The sequence below is a fragment of the Opisthocomus hoazin genome, chromosome 2 (assembly GCF_030867145.1).
Source record: "Opisthocomus hoazin isolate bOpiHoa1 chromosome 2, bOpiHoa1.hap1, whole genome shotgun sequence".
Lineage (NCBI taxonomy): Eukaryota > Metazoa > Chordata > Aves > Opisthocomiformes > Opisthocomidae > Opisthocomus > Opisthocomus hoazin.
In genome coordinates this window covers 54,933,221-54,954,062 of record NC_134415.1, presented here as the reverse complement: position 1 = coordinate 54,954,062, position 20,842 = coordinate 54,933,221, and the positions used below count along the sequence as shown (strand labels likewise).

General features: G+C 45.4%; 1 protein-coding gene across 1 annotated transcript in view; it reads left to right on the top strand.

Annotated features, from left to right (window-relative positions):
• Window positions 1–418: 418 nt before the first annotated feature.
• Window positions 419–20,842, top strand: part of IGF2R (insulin like growth factor 2 receptor) — a 60,304-nt gene continuing 39,880 nt past the window's right edge. Inside the window, exons 1-7 of the mRNA XM_075413715.1 lie at window positions 419–570; window positions 8,354–8,487; window positions 14,105–14,229; window positions 15,917–16,015; window positions 16,408–16,537; window positions 17,608–17,728; window positions 19,616–19,730. Coding sequence (XP_075269830.1) covers window positions 419–570; window positions 8,354–8,487; window positions 14,105–14,229; window positions 15,917–16,015; window positions 16,408–16,537; window positions 17,608–17,728; window positions 19,616–19,730 — 876 coding nt within the window. The remainder of the gene's footprint in view (window positions 571–8,353; window positions 8,488–14,104; window positions 14,230–15,916; window positions 16,016–16,407; window positions 16,538–17,607; window positions 17,729–19,615; window positions 19,731–20,842) is intronic.

Here is a 20,842-nt window from a genome sequence, read left to right as displayed (position 1 = left end):
AGGCGGAGCCAGCTGCCCCGCCGCACCGACATCCCTGGCAGCCGCCTGAGGAGCCCCATCGCTGCCAGCACCTCCCCGGCCTCCCTCCCCGACAGGTTTCGCTTCCCCGCCCCTCCCAGGGGCGGGACCCCTAGGAGGGACACGCAGGGGAGGCGAGGCCGCGCGCCCCGCCATTACGCGACCGGCCCGCCCCTCAGCGACCGCGAGACCCCACCCCCTGCCGCGACAGGGGAAGGGGCGCGTCATGTGAGCGCCGTGTCCGCACGTGACGCCGGCGGCCACGTGACTTGGGGAGAGGGCGGGCGCGCGCGCGCGCGGGGGGGGGGGTGGTGGTGGTGTGTCACATGACGCGCCGCCGAGTCGCCGGCGCCGCCTGACGTCCCGGGGCAGCCGCCTCCGCCCGGCCCGGCGCGCGCCCATGGGCCCCCGCGCCCCCCGCGCGGCGCCCCCGCCGCCCCGCGCCGCCGCGCTCGCCCCGCTCCTCCTGGCCCTCCTGTCCCTGCCCCTGCGGCTGGAGGGGGGCGGCGGGGCCGCCGCGGCCCTGGGCGACGCCTACCGGGACCTGTGCAGGTGGGCAGCGGGGGGCGGCCGGAGGGGCCTTCCCGCCCCCGGGGAAGGCCTGTGACCGGCGGGGCGGGGAATCTCCTGGTGCCCGCGCTCGCTCCCGGCCTTGGCGGGGCCGCACCTGAAGGAGCGGGAGGTGCGGGGCGCGGCGGGGTGGCCCGAGCCGGGCCTCCGGTCGCCCGCTCCGGTGAGGGCCGGGCCGCGGAGCGCCGGGCTCACGGCCGGGCGGGCGGTGGAGCTGCGGGAGCTTCGGGGGGTGCCGGCGGCGTGGGGCAGTCCCCCGTGGGACCCCGTCGCGGCGCTCTCCGCGGGTAGCGGGGGCCCGCAGCCGGGGAGGCGAGGGAGGCTTCCTCTGGGCAAGGGCTGCTGGTTGGTGCCACGGTGTCCGCTCCGGTGTGAAGAGCCCGGAGGAGCCTCCCTCTTACAGGGGATGTCACCGGGTTCCGTTGAGTGACTTAGGGGTGAGCGGAGAAGGCGTTGAGAAATGAGAGCTGCTGTGTGGAAATGGCGCTGCTCGTCACGTTTTGGCGTGTTCCCGACTCTGAAGTCAGCCACGGATTCAGTCGGGCGACGGCGTCTTGCTGGGCTTCGTTTCTTCGTTATTTAGCCAGAATGTGCCGTGGTGTTTCCGGGAGTACGTCGTGTCAACCGACAGCGCCGGTGTAACGTGGTGAATGTGGCGCTGAGGGCAGAGCGTGGGTCGCTGGAGGGAACGGGCTGACCTCCCGGTGCGGGCTGGGGTTACGGTACTGTTAAATGGTGGAAAAAAAGGAAAAAGTAGGTTTGCCTGCAAGAATAACCCACGAGGGTGGCAAAAAATGGTTTCGTCAGGTGGCTACCCTAATTGTAGAATTCAGACGCTGTTGCGTGGCTTCTGGAGGGAACCTACCTCCTCTGGCTCTTAACGATTTTTTGAAAAACACCTACCCTAAATGACCTGATTCTCAAACAGTTCCTATTCTGGGAATGGCGCTAAGATCTATCAATGTCTGTCTTGTTTTTGTTACGTGTCTGCAACTAGAGGAATATTTGGGAGTGCCACTGAGAAACATGCAGTTTCTTTTTGGACTTTTTTACTTAAGCTGGTTTCCTTTTATTACTGCCAAGTGAAAACCAAGTGCTGAATAGATAGCATAATCAGCAGTTTTCCTTTTAAGATGGACCGCTTCAAAAACGTGTGCTTGCTGTTGTGCTGTGGTGGGAAAAACTGCTTTGAAGGACTTAGGCCTAGTAATCTAGGGTGAAGGAATAAAGCCCAAGAACTTTCAGTCCGACAGGTGGGAAGACCCCATGGAGATCGGTGGTGAAGTGTCACCTCGGGCACAGCTGCAGGAAAGCTACCAAGTGGGGGATGATGCTGTTAGGTGACATAACACTGACACTAATGGCTGATGTCTCAGCCGAAAGGCACAACATGGGTGTGCAGGACAAGTCCCTGACCAACTTATTCTTGCACTGCTTTAAAACAAGGTTTTGATTTATTGTACATCTGTGAAGAAAACAGTGTCCTGACTTTTGTGTGGTGTAATAGGGCTGGTGAAGCTGCAGCAGCCTCCGTGTCTGGTGTGTGATTGTCAGAAGGTGGGCAAGGAAGGAACACGTTGGGCATTAGAAGAGGCACTGACTCTCCTTTGTGTAAGAGTCGAGTGATGCGCAGGTTAGGAAAGCTGTCTTGCAGGGAGGAGGAAAGGTGTCAAAACTGTATTGTGCAAGAGCTGTGGCATGGGGCTACTTAAACTTGAGTTAGTGGCTTTCGTTGCTCGTTTCGTGTAAGCCTTACTACTGGTAAGCTTGCACAGTCTGGGAAGAGATAAAAGCTTTCATTCTCTGAAACTGTCAGACATCATGGCCTGTAGTGACTGGTTTCATCACGCTTTCTCCTTTGTTCTTGTGTGCTCTGAGAGCTGACTGTGCTGTCCTGTGACTTGCAATTGGAATTCTCTTTTTATCTTCTGTGTAGATGTGTCTCCAGAATTGTGGCAGTATGAGCACCTGGGAAAGAATGCAGGGGGCTGGTTGGATATAGGAAGTTACTGGTCAGTTTGGTCTGTCTCCCTGTTTTTCCTTCTTCCCCTTACATATTTCATGTGACAACACAGGAGAAACAAATTCTGGCGTTAATTTTGTGAACAGTTCTTTAAATACATCTACTTTAAAAACAGAAGAAAGCTTGACAGTTTGGGTTCACCTTCTGTGTAACATTGGGGAAGTTACTGTAAAACTTTCCTTCCTCTCTAAAAAAAAAAAAAAAGTCAGGAAAGGTTTTGAGTGTAATGGCAGAGCAGCAGCTACAAACTGCCTCCTCTGCCTGCTGGTTTGCCTGCCAATCTACCCTGGGTGAGAGATGATTTGATGGCAGGTAATGTTTTTGTCTCCTGTGCAAGGATAGGAGTTAGTGCATAACTTCTGTAACTTCTAGATTCTCGAGTGGAAGGAAAACTCCTTGAGGTGCTGTATATCACAGGACTGCTGTTATGCAGAATTTCCAATTATGGGGTTGTAAGTCAAGTCTACTTTACATTTCATGTTGTGGTTTTTCATAACGCAACTCCTGCAGTTGACTGTACGTACGATTCTGTTCATTCAAACACTGTCTTTTCACTTTTGTTGTGAAACTACAACTGTGCTCTTCTGTGCTGCTGGAAACCCTGGGTTTAGCATTCAGTTTCACATGTGCTGAGTACAGAGAGGTGACCTTTAGGTGAACTTGCTCAGCTCTCTTAAGTGCTTTGACATATTTAAGTGGGAGATGTCATAAGTCATTAGTGGACTTACTGGCATGTGCGCATGGTTGCTTCATGGGCGTGGGAAGCTGCCGTTACAGTGGTTTGAGTGTGATTCCTCAACACATGGGCTTCCTATAGCAACTATAGTTGGTACTTCAAACTGCTATCCCTTTTCTTGCGCATTCTGTAAAATGATGCGGTAGATGTGGTTTAGAGTGTAGCACGAAAGGTCAGATGTCTTTGGGATGGAGAAAGCTGAACAGCTTGTGTAACCGTAAGGCTGTTAGGCATGATGCATGTGCAAGAGAACTTGCCTGAAGACATGCAGTGTGCGTGATGGTTGGAAGAGGTGACAGGCAAGCTAGAGCTGAGCATGGCTAGGGATTGCATTGAGAAGCTCTTGAAGCATAGCGATAGCTCTGTACCTTGTGCCATTCAAGCTCTCATTTTTTTTAAGGAGAACTTGTTTTGACATAGAAGTTTCCTTACCATACTAAAATGTGAGCCACATCCAATAGTGATTTCTGTGGCAAGCGGTGGGTCTGAGCTGCTAGCTTAAAATTTGAAGTGGTCAGTCTGGAGATTGTTCCTGAGCTTGTCTCCCTGTGATCACAGTGGTAGAACCTGCTCATAAAGAGCTTCAGATACTAGTTTAATCTCTGCAGTGTTCTGATAGCTGAGGAGCTGCTGGGCACAAAATTGTGTGGATGCGCAATCTCATGTGGATCTGCTTTCCAGCTCTGGCTGTAGGTTGCGTTGTCGCTGTGCCGGGTTGTTTGCGTAACACCTCTTCAGCAAAATGAGCTGCTTCAGTGCGTTCCCCAGAGAACAAACACGTGTTTCTTTCTAACTACGCTTCACAGCTGTTTGGAGCAGGGTGTACTCTTCTTCCTAGCTGTTATCCCTTGGGTAAGAGTTTGAGAACTAAACACTTGAGTGTGGTTATGAGAATGGCAGCGATAGTCTTTCTGGTGCTCTGTTGCGTTTGAAGGGGTTCGCTAGTGCTTAGACCCCCCCCGAGTGGCTGTGGCATGGGGACGCGTGTGCTGTGACAGCTGTTAGCCACCTGCACCTTGTCTGACTTCAGTGCCCCAGCTACTGATCCGCAGGGTATACTAGGCTCACTAGTGCTCATACCCCTTTTACCTGTCTCATGTCATTTGTTTCCATGAGTTGCTTCTTTGCTTTGTCAAAAAAATGCAGATCTCTCTTTTGATCTCATGACTTGCTGAAAACTAGTTTAGTTTTCTTTTTCATGCTGTCACTTCAGTGTCTTAAAAAAAAAAAAAAAAAAAAAGCTAGGTAGCTGGAAAGGCGGACCTGCAGGCAAGGTTATTCCCCAGTAACTCATTTGGACCTTGGCTTGCACAACTGCTTTCGACAGTGTTGGCCCTCCCTGCCTGCACCCACTGGTCTGTGCCCAGAATCCCTGTGAGCCAGCCCAGGAGCTGGCCGGGCTCAGTCTCCTCTCCACACACATGTGCACACAGCTGCTGTTTTTGCTGAGTTAATTTTGAGAGGGCAATCCCTGGCTCCAGCTGGAGTCTGGCGCTGAGGAGGAGGAGGGGAGGGGGAGGAGGAGGGGAGGGAGAGGAGGAGGAGAGCATGCCCTGGCAGTCTGATGTGAGCGTATGTTTCAGGCCTACAACTGTGGGATAGTCCACGGCTGGGTTTATCTGAAAACAGGCATCAGGTTGTGATTTCAGCAAAAATAACTGTTGATGGTTTTAATCAAGGCAGATGCCCTTTTTGAGCCCAGATCTTGAACCGCACCGGCAGTGGCTGCTCGAGTGGTGCCATCTGCGAGGCAGCAGCTGTGTGAGCCCCCTGAATGGAGGGTGCATTGCACCCGGCCCCGTGCTGCTTAAAGTTGTTGGTGTAACAGCTCCCTAAACTAGTTCAGCTGCAGCAAATCCGGGATGTCTTAAGCCCTTCAAACAAGATAACTTTGGCCCCGGTGAGGGGGTGACTACACGAGGCATCGCTGCTGCCAGAGGTGAGTGCCAAGCAGTGGGAGGAAACCAGTCTGTGTGCCTCAGCCACTGTCAGGATGGGCAACAACGTGATTGCCAACAGATTGTTTCTGTTATGGGATGCAGCAGAGAGGTCAGCTTGTATCTTATTGGAAAGTAGAGCACATGCAACTTGAAACTATTCCCAGGCACTGGTTTGAACTCCAGGAGACTTACTTGTGAGAGAAATCATTCTTGCTTTTACTGTGAAAGTGTATTTTGCATCTCTGATGAGAACAGCTGCTTGGGCTACATCTAGCCTGCTGCTACTCCCAGTGAATAAACCCTGCCCTGCTCCTCCCACCCGTCTAAAAAAACAAAAGTCTCTCGAACTTCCATGAAAGTAATACTACTCTGAAACTGTGTTAGATTTTCATTTTTGTGTGCCATTGAAGTTGTGGTTTGGAACATGACTAAACCTGGGATTTCTTACTTCCTTTCTGTGAACTGTTTTGAAGGACTGCCCAGCCTTCCCTGTCCAGGGGCCTGTGAAAGGTTGGAGAGAAAGGCTGGCTTCTGATCTGTAACCTGCTCTTTTTGTTTCTCTTTGGTTTCTGGCATGTGGTTTAAAGATGTTAATTTACTCTGTTTCATAACATGGAACTGGGAAAACAAAACCCTTCAATCTGTCATAGAGTGATAATTCTGTTGTGCAAAGGACTTGGATTCTCTTTCGGTTCACAAACAGATTTAAGTTTGCAAGTTCTACTAAAAAAACTCCACACTGAAGAACACTCTACCTGGATCAAAGACTTTTTGCCTTACTATTATATGTTACCTTTTTGTCGTCTTCCCAAACCAGTCGAAAAAGACTACTGGAGCCCTTGGGAATGCTTCAGTGAAATGTTAACTTTCTGGGGCTTCATTGTAAAGAAATTATATTTTCATTGAAATGCTTTTTCTCCTGGAGTTAAAAATGGCTTTAGTCTTGATCTCTTGTTGTTTTCAGAACCCTTGAAAGTAGAGTCACGTTCTTCTAATTTTTTTTTTTTGTATGTGTGATTGTGTGTTGTCAAGCTTTCTTCCATTCTTGAACTTTGGGTATTCTGTAATGTAGCTGAATTATCATCATCATCCCCCATTGGGATAGTCTTTATCCACTACAGAAATGCAAGAAACTGGCTCAGAGCACTAATCAGTAAAATTGTAAAATGTCAGCTCTGCCTGCTTATGAGGAAAGAATAATGGCAAGTATTTGTCTAGGATTGAGACACAGTCCTTGAATCTGATTACAATAATTTTATAGGTGTTTTAAGTATGACTCAGTACCTGTTAAGTTATTTTTTGAGCCCTATATTATTATATTTGAGCCCAATATAATTAGGATATAAAGATTTTTGTTTTTCAGTTCGCAGAGAGAACTCTCTTGTAGTTGTCCCTAGCTTGTTTCAGTTATTAGCAGACTGAAATTAATAAGGCTGCTGTAGTACAGGGAAGCCAAAAACCCTGTAGTCAGTAATTAAATGGAAAAGTATGTGGTATCTTACTGCTGTCTCTTTGATTAGAGATGGGGTGCGCTGGATTTGAGAGGAGTTCTTGGAGGATTCAAAATCTAGGGTAAAGTAGCTGAACCCTGTTGCCCCTTTCTCACCCAAGGATTGGGCTTCAGAGCAGAACAGGAATGGGTTCTCCTTCTGGAGGGATCTGGGGCATGATAATGTCAAGTGGTGCAACACCCATGAGCTAGAGCTTAAGGCAGACAAACCTTATGGGTGAAGCTTCTGGTCAACTTGTAATTTCTTGGTAGCTGAAAGGGGGGAGTTGAGCTCCCTCGCCAAATTTGCTACTAATCTGTAGATTAAGACAAATGCTTCTATGGGTCAGATAGATGCATTAAACCTTGTGTGGGCTGTAAATAGCGGGAATACCTAGTAAGTCACTGTGCTCTCCTCAGTTTTGTGATGTGGTGACTCCATATTAAATCGTACTGAAGTTTCCACTTGGAACAGAAGGTGAGCTGGGGAATCTCTCACATTGCAAAAATGGATACTGTCCAGAGGATGCTGGCTGCTGCCAGCGCCACGAAGGCTATAGCTGCGCTGAGCAGACAGCAAATGTTTGCTGAGCCGTGCCTTTTGAACAGAGCTCGGCCGCACGCCGTGCCAGTGAGCCCGGCTGGCTGGCAGAGGCCCGGGGTCCAGCTGAGCCGAGCCGGGCCTGCCCCTGGGCTGGGGGACATGGGTTGTGCGGCCGGCCGGCCGCGTCTCTGGCAGCTGCCTTGCACTTGCTGCCTGGGACACGAGTCCTTGCTCTACCTCCGAACTACGCGGCGTTTCATTTTTTTCACTTCTGTTACTCTGATGTATTCCCCATTGTATTTAACCAGAGAGCTTCATGTTCCTTTATCAGTTTTTAGGCAGCTTGCTTTCTGATATGGCTGTAGCTAGCTAGCATGACCTTTCGCCGAGTCTCCTGTGGATAGCTCTGCTTGCTTGCTTGCCAGCTTCTGGCATCACCCATCAGAAGCTGTCCTTTCAATATTGAAGTAGATGTCTGGATAAAACGTGTAAAGTTGCAGCTGGGCCCTAATAAGCTTTATTTGCACCTTTTGATCGGAGTGCTGGGATAATTTTGACGGAGGAGCTAGGTGGCTCTGCTGCTGGCAGACAGGGGCAGGTGGCTGGCTGCTCTGTTCCACTTCGACTTAGCGCTTCTGCCACTGCTGCTGGGTATTGATACTGTGCAGTAATGTGCAGCCTGCCAAAGGTGCTCGAGAAGTTTATTGACCTCTGGAGGAAAAACGTTCACCACCTGTGATATGCCTACTCAGAGTGGCCTTCACGGAGATTTGATGGGGAAGAACGGGTGGTTGGATGTTCAAGAAAGGGGAACATGGACCCAATATATGCTCCTCGTATGGTTAAATCTGTTCTTGGCCCTGACACAACAATGATTATTTCTGGTATTTACAGATCTAGAACATGAATATGAAACTTGAGTTAGTGATGCTCTTAGCTCCGTAACTTGATGAATTCGGGAACTGGTGTCTAGAGGATGGCTGTGCAGACAATATGAATACCAACTGATGGGCTTTTTTTTTTTCCTTTTCAGTTACACATGGGAAGCAATTGATACAGACAGACAGGTGCTTTATAAAATAAACTTCTGTTTTGGTATTGAAGAGTGTGGAAGATCAAGTGCAGTCTGTGCATATGACATCAATAAGAAGGCTTATCTGTCTGTAGGTAAGTAAAAAACTGTCCTTCCTCAAAAGTAGTTCAGGGTCATGTTAATGGAAAATCTTATAACTATTGCAAACTTTGACATGTTAGCAAGGATTTTTTTTTTTTCCTTCTCAGAACAGTGTAAAACTTTGTTCTGTTGTAGATTTGCTGAGGAGATTTGGGAAAACATGATCTGATTGCAGACAGTCACTTCACAGGACAGTGAAAGTTATGGTCTAGTTAACTGTACTCTAGTGTGAAACTATGCAAGCAGAAATAAGTGCATCTACCTGTGGTGGGATATGCACGGTGCACAGCCTTGTTTGATGCTTGTTTAACACAGGATAAAGCTAGAGTTAGAGCTCTAAACTGTACCACAGCCTAGCCTGGTGTAACATCAGCTCTTTGTTCAGAGTCAGCTTACTCTATGTAATGCAGTCTTGGAGTATTGCTAAGCTTCTGGGACGTCGTCTTTAAGTTGTTACGCACAGAAAGGAAATCTATTGCATGCACTCCTCTGTTTTCAGTTACACTTGTCAAATCTGGTGGCTGCTTCAGTAGTTCATGGATATGCTTGGTATTCTGAGGAGTTGTGAACTTCTGCATGCTGATCTAAATATGAAACTGGCATATTCCTATACATAGGCTTGCACATGATTTCATCAATCAGAAGCAGCTTGTGCTCTGAACAGTATTTATGTGCTTGTTTTCGTGGGTGCTTGTTGCTTTCAAGGTTGCTTCTGTGCTTCAGCTAATGAAACAATAATACTGAATAGTGATGAAGAGGTTTTCTGATAGTTGACTGTTGCATGTAATAGAATAAAGCAATAGCTTTCTGAAGAGTAATCTCTGTTCAGACTGACTCTTAGTAGCTGCAGATCTGAGATCTGAATTTAACATGCTTGCCAGTCTTGCCTTGCATTGGCAGACAGCTCTTATGAGAAGCTGTGAGTCTTCAGTAAAAGTAATTGATCTTGAACTGCTGGAAGATGGTGAGGAGGAAGATGATTCTTGCCTGTATGCAGATGTACAGCAGCTAGTTAGCCGCCATTCTCTCCACCCCCCTCCATGAACTGTAGAGATACTTTGGTTTCAGGCTCTGGTCAATCAGCAATTTTCAAACAAAGTACTAGCGTTGCGATCCACGCTTACAAAATCACTGGGTACATGAATAAAAGTATATCTGAATTTGTGGCTGCATGGATCTTTTTATGTAGTGCAGTATATCCAAGCTCCAGAGTTTTCTGGGGTGACTGGTTAGGTGCGTGTGAGTTCAAGCTGCGGTTGCATGTAGTAGCATCTTCTGCTCTGAGGAGTGTGACATCTCAGTAGACTGCTTGATGCTGTTAACATGTTTCATTCCCAAAATGTACAGCAAGAGTTTTGTTTCCTGCTGATGTGGATCTCAACTTGTATGTGGTTGAGTCTTCAGTTGCCTGTGGATTACAAAAGGAAGCAGCATCTGGGCGTCTATTTTAACATGCTTTTTTGAGAGAGACTGGAGTGTGGCAGGTTGAGTGAGGAAGCCTGTTCTCCCCAGGGAAGTGAGACCAAAACAAAAATTAAACAAAGCCCCCACTCTTACTGAGGAAAGAGGAATCTCCTTAATCCACATCTAGGCAGGTGTAGACTCCCAGTGTAGATTCCAATTACCTGGAAGCTAAGCTGCATACCTGTCTTCAAGCAACTCATCTGGTGTGAGATTACTTGTAGCCAAAGGTGAGTGCAGCTGAAGGACTTTGATTTGGGGGAAGAAGGGCAATTTCCCAGCTGATAAACTTTGCTAAGTTGTAAGATTTCTTCAAATATGGGCTTAGTAAGATCTTCATTCTTTCAGAAAGAAGCTTTCACTGCATACAGTAGTTTTGCTTTTGAATACCAGCTATGCAAGGGGTAACAGTTACAGTTCTGTTTGTGAATCCCAGCTTTGATAGGGGTAAGGCCGTATGCTCAGTGACTGATTAGTCTGTATCCAAGGGAAGCCTTGTGGCTAACATTAATTGTGTGTTCAGTGTGATGTACCAGTGTTGGTCTGGAGACCCCAAAGGCCTCTCCCAGGCAAAGCTCTTCAGCTTCATTGATTAACCTTAGAAGTTTTCATAGTGTAGGCAAATGCTCATTTCTTGAACGTCACTGAGGATGGAAGTGGCGTGGTACTTATTTAACTTAGTGTGACACCTAGTGACTTGTGTGCCATTTAGCTGGACTATTACTAAAATTATAAGTGGAAATATTACCGTAACTGTTTGTTAACCTGAGTGGTGAAATGTGCGCTTTGTCCAGCTGCATAGAAGGAGTGGACATGAAATGATAGCTGCCATCTGAATGCCCTCTTCTTCTGGACAACTGATTGGATGTCTTCCGTGATTGCCTTTCTCCTTCCAAACAGCTGAACAGATGAAGAAGTCAATGTGGACTTCAAAAGTCAAAAGGTTTTGTGGACAGCGCCTTTGATACTGATTTAGTACAACTGCATAATATGAAGTATCTGGTGCTAATTTTTGTGAGCTGTGCTAGCCGATTTTAGTGTGTTACTTTGTGGAAGGAATGCATCTTTAAAGTCATGAAGAAACATGAGTGATCATTGAAGAGAGCTTGATGTTATGGAAGGGATGGTTGTAGAACTGGTGCTCTGGAAGGAAGCTCATGAGGAGCAGATGGGGTGAGAGGGTGGTTCATGAGACTGCTTGCTCTGTGAGCAGCGATGGGAGGAGTCATGTGACACCAAAGAGATTCTTGCTAAAACTATTAGCAAGTTCCCAAACTAGTTTTAAGCATGCAGGGGGAGAGGAGAGCATGCATATTGCCCTATTGTAAACAGGGTGTACTGGCTTAGCTTGATTTTACTGAGGGAAGTAGTCAGCTCACAAGGCCTTTAGAGCAATGTAGTGTGTGCTCAGAGTTGAGAGAAAACTCATGCTTACAGAGCATTGAGGTAAGTCCTCGGTGCTGTCATAAGTTCTCTGCGAAGTTGTGGCTTGAAACTGTATGTTTGTAACCAGAGAGTTTTTAATCGTGTGTACGTATTGTTACTATGCACAGCTCTCTTGACTAGAAAGTTGTATTGGCTTCCTTCTGCTAATCAAGGGAAGAGGACACTTAGCCAGCATCTGAGCAGTGATGATTTCTACTTATCAGTAGAAATCTTGCTCTTAGAGCAGCATGTAGCTCTTAGGTTTAAAAGGGCTGCACAGCACCTTTGTCAGCATCAGAGCTGTAAGTCTTAAAACCTGAGGACAGCCTTTTGATAACAAAAGTGCCAGGAAATATAAAAGGCATGAACCACTGACAGCGTCCAGGTGCTTGGAAGGTGGCACTAAACTGCAGTAGTGGTAACGTGCTCCACTGTGGCAGGTTCTCAGCCTGTGCACATGCAAGCATGTACAGGTTTAGTCTGCGCTGCTGTTCTGGGTTAACACGTCTCCACTCTTACCTTCCCTGGAGAAAGCAGAGGATTATTCAATGATCTGTAATACTTGTCACCCTGGTTATACAGAGGGTACTGTGAATGGCTGCTTAGGTATGAGCATCTGAACGTGCCTTCCTGTAAAGCAGTTAGTGGAAGCATATGCAGCATGAATAAAAGAGCCCTGAGCTGCTGAGGGGATGCCATGTTTCCGTTCTGACTGCCACTGTTTCAGCTTTACCTGCAAGTTTGGTGGCTGTAGTCTCTTTCTGCTACAGTTCAATGCAACTGGTGATCAAGCAGTCACAAGTGGATCACTTCCCAGTTCTTTTGCAGGACTGGATTGAAAAACAGTGCTGGGGAACTTTTTGTCAAGATGCCAAACAGTGGCCATCACTAGGAGAAACATTGGCAGCTGGTAATAGCCTTGAGTACGGGTGCCTGCGATGGTGTTTCTGCAGAATGTTGCCTTGACTTTATTTCTGAGGTTCTTGTGCCTTCTTCCTGCCTAGTTCGCTTACTTCTTTTGCTCTCAAGACTATATTGCTTGGGTAAAGTGTAGTTTTGCTTGTCTGGAGTGAAAAGATAACAGGCTGGGCAAAGTTCCAGTGAGTGTGTTTTTAAGATGAAGCAACATCTGGCCTAAGGTGCAAAGCTGCTGTCTGCAGTGATTACAAGTTTGACTTGCTTTTGACTAGTGTAGACACAACAAAAATGGAAAGTGGGAAGCCAGTCAATACTCGAATTTTATAGCATTCTCTATAGTTCAACCCAAACTCTTCACAGAATTAAAACCTACCTATCAAAAATGGACAGGGTGGAGTTAGCATGCTAGAGCTAAAAGGGCTTGGTGCTTAATGCTAACCAAAATAGGTTTGAGCAGGAACATTTCGGTGGCCTGAGCTGGTGCTTGTCATGACTTGAAATGTGCTGCACCTTTCCTCTTCGTGTCAGGTGCTGGGGAGGAGAGGGATGCACGGTGATGCAGCACTACCACAGCCTTCATACAAGCATGCAAGCTGTGCTGAAGGAGATGGGACATGCAGGGGAACATGTACTGAGACAGTGGATCTGTGTTGGGTTTGTCTGGAGGCAGCGCCGGTACAGTGGCTGTGCCCAGGCACCAATGGGTTCTTCATTAAGTAGGCTTAAGATTAAGATGTATGTAGAGCCGGCAATGTGCGCTCGCAGCCCAGAAGACCAGCCATATCCTGGGCTGCATCAAGAGAAGAGCAGCCAGCAGGTCGAGGGAGGTGATTCTGTCCCTCTGCTTTGGTGAGACCTCACCCGGAGTACTGTGTCCAGCTTTGGAGCTCTCAGCACAGGAAAGACATGGACCTGTTGGAGCGGGTCCAGAGGAGGGCCACAAAAGTGATCAGAGGGCTGGAGCACCTCTGCTATGAGGACAGGCTGAGAGAGTTGGGGCTGTTCAGCCTGGAGAAGAGAAGGCTCCAGAGAGACCTTACAGCAGCCTTCCAGTACGTGAAGGGGGCCTACGAGAAAGGTGGTGAGAGAGACCTGTAGGGCCTGTAGCGATAGGACAAGGGGTAAAGGTTTGAACTAAAGGAGGATAGATTTAGATTAGATAAAAGGAAGAAAGTAAGTGTGGTGAGTGACTGGCACAGGTTGCCCAGAGAGGTGGTAGATGCCCCATCCCTGGAAACATTCAAGGTCAGGTTGGACGGGGCTCTGAGCAACGTGATGTAGTGGAAGATGTCCCTGCTCATTGCAGGGCGATTGGACTAGATAGCCTTTAAAGGTCCCTTTCAGGCCAAACCATTCCATCATATTGTGCTGATGTTATTTGTATAAATGACATAAAGGCTAAAAAGCTGATAAAAAGAAGCTGGTGGGAGAAGGGAGAGAATTGTGGTACTTGAAAGTATTTGGTTACGGTTTTCTAGTGGAGACCCTTGTTCCTGAGGCAGTGACTAGTTTGTAGTGGCACCTGCTGTTGGGCTTCTTAACATTCTGAGTGTTTGCTAAAAACCTTTGAGGAAGTGGAAGTGTGATTAGAGATATCAAAGACTATCTTACCTTCAATTTAGTCTTCCAAATTGCAAGAACCTCAAGGAAGGTCTTCGGTTGTACTCTGTTCAAAGACTGTCTTCAAGTGGACCGGTATGTCTTGTGCTGCTCAGTGCTTGAAATTAGAGCCTGTCTGGTGAGCTTCAGTGAAGGTGCTGTATTGTGATAACCCCTCCTTTTCTTTTCTTTTTTTTTAACCCCTAGGTGATGTAGGCTTACAAACAGTTTCTAAAACTCTTCTGGAACTCAACACTACACAGAACTGCTTGCAGCAAGGCAGTTGGCACCAAATTCAAAGCAACTTTAACTTCCTATGTGGGAAAACACTGGTAAGTCTAAATCACATGTTCTTGTCTTCAATAGAAATGGCATGTACTTCTAACTTGCTTTTTAAGGAGACTTGCTGTACTCGTGGATGTACTACTTACTGAGCTTCATAGCTTAAGGAAGTGCCAGTTATGTTTTAGTACCAAATGAAGCTCATGATCTACTGTGGCTTTCAAAATTCAGTCCTGGTAGAAAATAATTGCAGATCTGCAGCTTAGCTTTGGTCATGGGCTCTTCTGGGTCTTTAATGTTTTTATGGGGATTGCACTGGAGTATTTTAATAGCGTAGTATGGAGCAATGAGTCAACAGTGTACAGGGTGCTGGAACAATGAGAGCTATTGTTTAAATGCTGGCTGTGCCCAAGCTGTGGACCTAGCATGTCTGTTTAATAGAACAGCATTGAAGAAAATGACTGACCTCTGTTGTGGGCCAGTGTAGCTGACAACAGTAAGTGTTAGGTTTTGTCTGCACATAGTTGAACTAGCAGTGCTCACGTGTCCAGCAGGGCTTCTGGGGGAGTAGTTTTTCATGAAAATCTGCTTAAAGTGTGAATGGAAATTCCTGAAAAGTTCCTAGGGGCATGTGTGTATGCAGTTCACATGCTTTTGGAGTTATGCCTTCCACACACTTAACTGATACCACAGCTTGATCTTCTGTACAGACAGAAGATATCAGTTTACATATTTGTGTATTGGAGACAAGGAATTAGTAGTGCTGCTGTTGGTGCTGATGATGCTGTTGCACACCCCCTCTTGGAAATCTAGCCAATTCAAACGAAGTGTCAGTGCAGCAGAGGGACTTAAATGCTTCCTGTTCTGTTTCAGTAGATGTGTCTCTAAATTAAACTAAAAATTATTGCTAAGCTCCAGCTGTAACACCAGATCATAACAATCTTCAAACTTCTAGTTAGCATAGTTGTAACACCCGTTCTTCATGTGACCTAGTAAAAAGATTTTGTGCTAGTATCTGGAACAACTTGTTTGCAACAATTTTATGGAGGGGTTAGAAATGGAGGGAATCAGCTTAAAAATGCTGAGTGCTTCTAGCTGAGGTGGTGGAGGGAGAATCAAAAAATGTGATGGTTATTTTTCTTGAAGTAGAGACATGCAGTTGAGCATCCAGCCCTGAACTGAGGTAGAACCCCCATCTTGAAATAGGTGCAAATGTGTATAACATGAGCCTATAAAATAAGTAGCTGAGATCAGAGGTGTTCTTTCTGTGTAGCAGAAGAGATTGCTGATCAGTCATCTTTGTAGGACAGAAGACATGGAACTGCTAGACCATGCATTGCCTTGCTGTTCATCTGTTTATATACATTTGTATTTGTATTTCGCTTTCTAGTAACTAGATGTGACTGGTGCTTCTGCCAATATCAATTGGCATAGTGAGCAATTCTAAAAGATACAGTACAATTACTGCATGTTAGGACTGGTGCGTGTTAACTTGAGAATTGGTGCGTATGTAAACCGAGAAGGATTTGGCACCCTGCATCTTCCTGAGTTTACTAACAAAGCTGTTAAATAACAAACTTGCTGTTAACAAGTGCTATTAAGAAACTGTATGCCATTGCTCTGTGACATGCTGTGTTCTGTTTTTCTTAATCTCTTGAAAGAACTTCTTGCTGTCTACGGATGTGAAATAAAACTGAAGTCTGGTTTTCAAAGAATTATTTTTTCTCCTTTAAACAGGGTACCCCTGAATTTGTAACAGCAACAGAGTGTGTGCACTATTTTGAATGGAGGACCTTTGTGGCTTGCAAGAAAGACTTGTTTAAACCTGTGAAAGAGGTAATCTATGTGCTAGCCATGCAGAAGTTACTCTTCACACATCTGGCAGCCCCAAACAAATCCCAACCACCTCCATAGACCTAACATTTTCATAGACACATAAAGCATCTGTTGAAAGTTGGTGGAGCTGAGAATTTTAAATAACTCTTCAACATTTTTTGTGATCTGGGTGGTTTTGTATAGTAAAACTCTTCTAAAAGCTAGAGCGGAACAGTCTAGTTTTGGATGCCTCATTTTAGTCAGTATATCTAGCTTCAAGTCTAGCTGTAAGTATTTGAGCTTCCAGAGTAAAAATCTTTTCCATGTATTAACTTGGCTCGATATATGCCTGTTCATAACTTCTCCTTACTTGTCTAGCATGGATGGCATGTAATGTTTTGTTGTTGTTCTAGGTCCCTTGCTATGTGTTTGATGAAGATTTGAAGAAACATGACTTGAATCCTCTCATCCAAGTTTCAGGACACTACTTGGTGGATGATTCTGATGATGATTCCTTGTTCATAAACATCTGCAGGGACTTAGGTGTGAACACCTGTCACCTGTTGGTGTTTGAATTTCTAGTGGTGTGGTTCTTTTCCAGTGCCTCAATTGGGGTTGTCCTATGACCAAAGATCAGTATTTTAGGACTTGCGTTGTTGTTTCAAGCTGCTTTGCATCATTTGAAGGCTACTTTCTGTGAAGGCAGGTCTTCGTCTCCAGCTATTGAGGTGTTCAAAGATACGCCCTGTTTGGATGAGCAAGTGCTGTTAGAAAAGTTGACTTAAGCAGGACTGAGTGGAAGAGCTCACCTTGTCTTGTAGCTGCTTTTGTTTGCTGCCAGACGGGACCAAGATGGCTCATAGCACTTCATGCACTCTATTACTCTGGGCTCCAGTTTCAAGTGAATGTCCTGAGATGCATCTAGAATAGCGCTCAGGTGCTTGAGTAGGTAATGGTGCATAGCGAGCACTTTCATGTCAGTTGGGAGCTATATATGTAAGGAATTAAACCAGCAAAATCACTCATTTGAAACTTGCTGAAAGGGCTAGTTTAGCTGTGTACTTCCAGTGTGTTTTTTACACTGAGGTTAAATACATGTTTTATGCCCCCATTAAGGATTTAATACTTCTAGTTTTAGTGGCAGGTCTATTCTTTTAGAAGTTGCATTAGTCTGAAGCTTTTTGTTGACGGCTTTGAATAAGATGGTTTATAAGAAACAAAGGAGGGGGAAAAAAGGGGTTACCCATTACTTGGTATCATTTTGGTGTTGTGGGAAAAAGAAAAATAAATACTTGGCACACTTCTAGAAGTTCTTAAAGCCATATGCATCCAGCAGCTGTACTAGCAACTGGAAACTAGCTGCGGCTACTTTGGCGGAAGAATGAATTGTTGTCCAAAAACAGGGCAGTATGAACTTCCCCCTGTATATCACAAGCACTTCAGGTTTTGTATTGCCAGTTTCACATTTTAATGTAATCCGTTTTAAAGGTATTTTTAGAAAGGGGTAAAATAGTGAATGGTGAGCAAGCCCACAGATAAAATGGCAAGATACTTCAGGGAGAGCAGGGCTTAGAAACTGACTCTTCCATTCTATTTTCTGTATTCTGTGACAGGAAGTTCAAGTGGAGAGACCAGAAACTGCCCAGCTGGCAGTGCTGCTTGCTTGTTACATGAAGGTCAAGTGTATGATGTTGGCCTTCCACAGGAACAGCTGAAACTTCATGGCAAAGACAGGTATGTAATTTTTGTGGTGATACTACTGTGAACATTTCTCAGTTGTCTGGGCTGGAAAAAGCAGTCTTGGTAACAGATGAGTCTTCTAAAACTTATCATCAATACCACTTCAATTCTGAAGCATCGTCAGAAAAAAATTCTCCAAATACTGGCAGGGCAGAGTCTTTTTTAGGCATCCTGTTGTACTACCATAACAGATCATATTTTCTTCTTCATTGTGAGAGACTCCTTTTTACAGAGTTGCAAAACTCTTGGAAGTGAGGGATGATATCTGCTCTCTGCCAGCAAGCAGAAGAGTGAGATTTGACCTCATCTACATACTGACTGGGCATCCACAGGGTAAACGCCCTTGTCTTTCAGTGGGTTTACTCACTGTATTTGCTGAACTCTACTGCCCAGGAGTACTTCAGAAGTTGAGAATAGGGCCAGGTGTTGCCTTTCTGTATTTTTGTATTAAAGAGTTCTTCATAGACGAGATAAGTAAGCAATGCAAGGCTTCTTGTTCCTGGTGTTGGCAGAGCTGGAACTCGGAGAAACTGTTTCCTTCATGCTGTCTCTGGTTGCTGCCTTTTGTGCTGGAAGTGTAGCTTGAAAGAAACAAAACAACAAAACAAACCAAAATGAAACCTCCCTAAAACCATGAAAACAAAAGACAAAACCAACCCAAACAAACCAATGTGACTCAGGGGACTTGCTTAACGTGCTGTTCTTTCTGAGCTTCAGCTCTTTGAGCCTGCTTACCTTGTCTGTAGGGTCAGTAGTTCCCTGTTGACTTCTACAGTATTCTTTTTATCTCTGATGCAAGCTGAAGAAAACAAGCAGAATAAACCAGGTTAATAACAGGGTTATTTTGTTGACAGGGTTGTAGGTTTTCTTTTGGTTTACAAGTGAAATTGTTAGTCCTTCCTGTCAGGGCTTTTCCCTCAAGTGGCTGAGGTGTTCTGTACCAAGGCAGAAGCTTCCATCTGAGGAAGCACAAGCTTGTTCTCATATTAAAGTGCAACTAGTACTCTATAATATAAAGTTATTGACAAGAAAGCTTTATCTTATCCCTGGTAGGATTGAAGAGTTCTTCATTGCTTGAGGAAAATTCATTGTATGTGCTCAATCAGACTGGGGTGAATGACCTGAGAAGGGAATGAGATGATTGTGTATGTGTGTCCTAAGGTATAGAGAGGTCAGTTAGAGGCGTGGCTAACCTGGAGGCAGACTGTCGCCCTTCTGTGAGCTGTTGTCTTCTACCTGTTAGACTGCATAATACAGCAGTGCTCAGTTGGGACGTTGTGTGGAGCTTGTTCTCTCATCCAAGTCATCTTGCCATTTGTCTTTTCCTGTCGGATAGTAACCGAGTTTCATTCTCCTACTCCTGCCTTGTCTGGTCTGTGCCAGTTGCATTGCTCCTGTCAATTTGCTAATGAGTTCATCTTGCTCTTAATTCTAGAGGCAGAATGGAAGGAGATTATACATACAGAGGTGGTAAAGTGTAGGAATGTGGTAAAACATGAGCGGTTATTACTTCCAAAAGTTGCAAGAGTGTTTATCACATGTGCTCTGCAGCAGTTTGAGAGTAAAGCTCTAGAGTGTTCTTGTGACTGTCAGCCAAGTTCTTGCTACAATATGGGTTACAAGGCATTGAGCATAGTCTTAACTGGGGTGCAAGACGATGCTGTTAAGTAATTTTGCTGGCACAGTCTTAACCTTTATTTTGGTTAACTGTAAGATTAAAGAAATAGACCTCCAGAGCAGTCGCTTTCAGGAGCAGGGCTACTTTGGTGTATTCTGCCTGGGTATCTAGCAAAAGAGTGAATGTTCTTTCAAGGATGTCCGTCTTCTATATGGTGCACAGTGTCTTAATTGTATTTTTGGTTTGCCATTTTCTGTTTCTAGGCTGATACTGAGTTATGAGAGAATATATAGTGATGAAGAAAAGCCAGACTTCTGCCTAGGTCATAACCCAGCAGTGACAATCACTTTTGTTTGTCCTTCAAAGAGGGGAGAAGAGGTAATTTTGCTTATTTTAGTTTGTGTTAAGTGGTTGGTCTTTAACTTTTGTGTCCATTATCTTTCACTTTTATTCAGGGCTGAAGAGAACAGAAATTCTTCTGGTTTGCTGCTGTGAGGAGTTGAGACCCTAAATGTACTCTTCCAAAAGTCTTCTAGAACTTAAGAAATAAACAAGTACTTTAATAAAATTTCCCCAGGGGTGTGTTCTTTCTTGTCTTGGTGAATTTGGTTGTCTTTTTCAAGGTACAAAGCTTTCCTCTGAGAATAGGATGGAGTTAGTACAGTGTTAATCCTTGGCATAGATCTTTGCTTGCTAATGTGTGCTCTTCCATCATCAGGCTGTGCATGCTTATAGGTGGCGTCTGTAACTCGTTTCTTTATTAATCTGATCTCCCTCAGGAAAAAAGTAGCTAGCAAGTGTTACTGCATGGCAAAAGTCTGTCACTTACTAAGCAGGCTCCTGAACTCCTTTTAACTTAGAGTAAAATCTTTAGAGTTAATCAGCAACTCAGTCTTTGCAGGATGCAGTTTTAGCCTAGCTTCAGTTCAGTATGATAATCACTTTGTGATGCTAGGTCATATCAACAGCCCACTCTCCCTGAACTGGGCTAGAGTGGCTATTGCTAATGCTCTGCCATTTCATATTGTGATGCTTTTGGTTGCAGGTTAGTGAAGGAGGAACTTATATGGCTAACTTCTGGTTTGATGTTTTGTCCCTCGTCTGACCTAGATGGGTACCATACTTCATGCTCATTGCTGCAGAAACAAACCATAGGCCTTTCTCTACTGACACTTTGTAATACATCACTGCAGCTATGCATACTTGCAGTATGAGTAGTACTACTAATGTTACTTGTGCCTGTAACTTGTCTGATACTTACCTGTATATCTGCCTGTTGTTTTGGTGGATGGCAGAAACACAGATATACAAAGCAAAGTGAATTTCTAAATGTTTCATTTAAAGTGAGGAAAACCAAGACCACCCCTTCTCCCAGAGGTGCAAAAATATTTCAGATTATTAGAGAAAAAACATCTGACGGAAGTATTGGCTAAAGAATTCTCAAATGTCTCTCGGTCTTAATTTGGACTGAGGTAGTCAAAGTTGAAAAA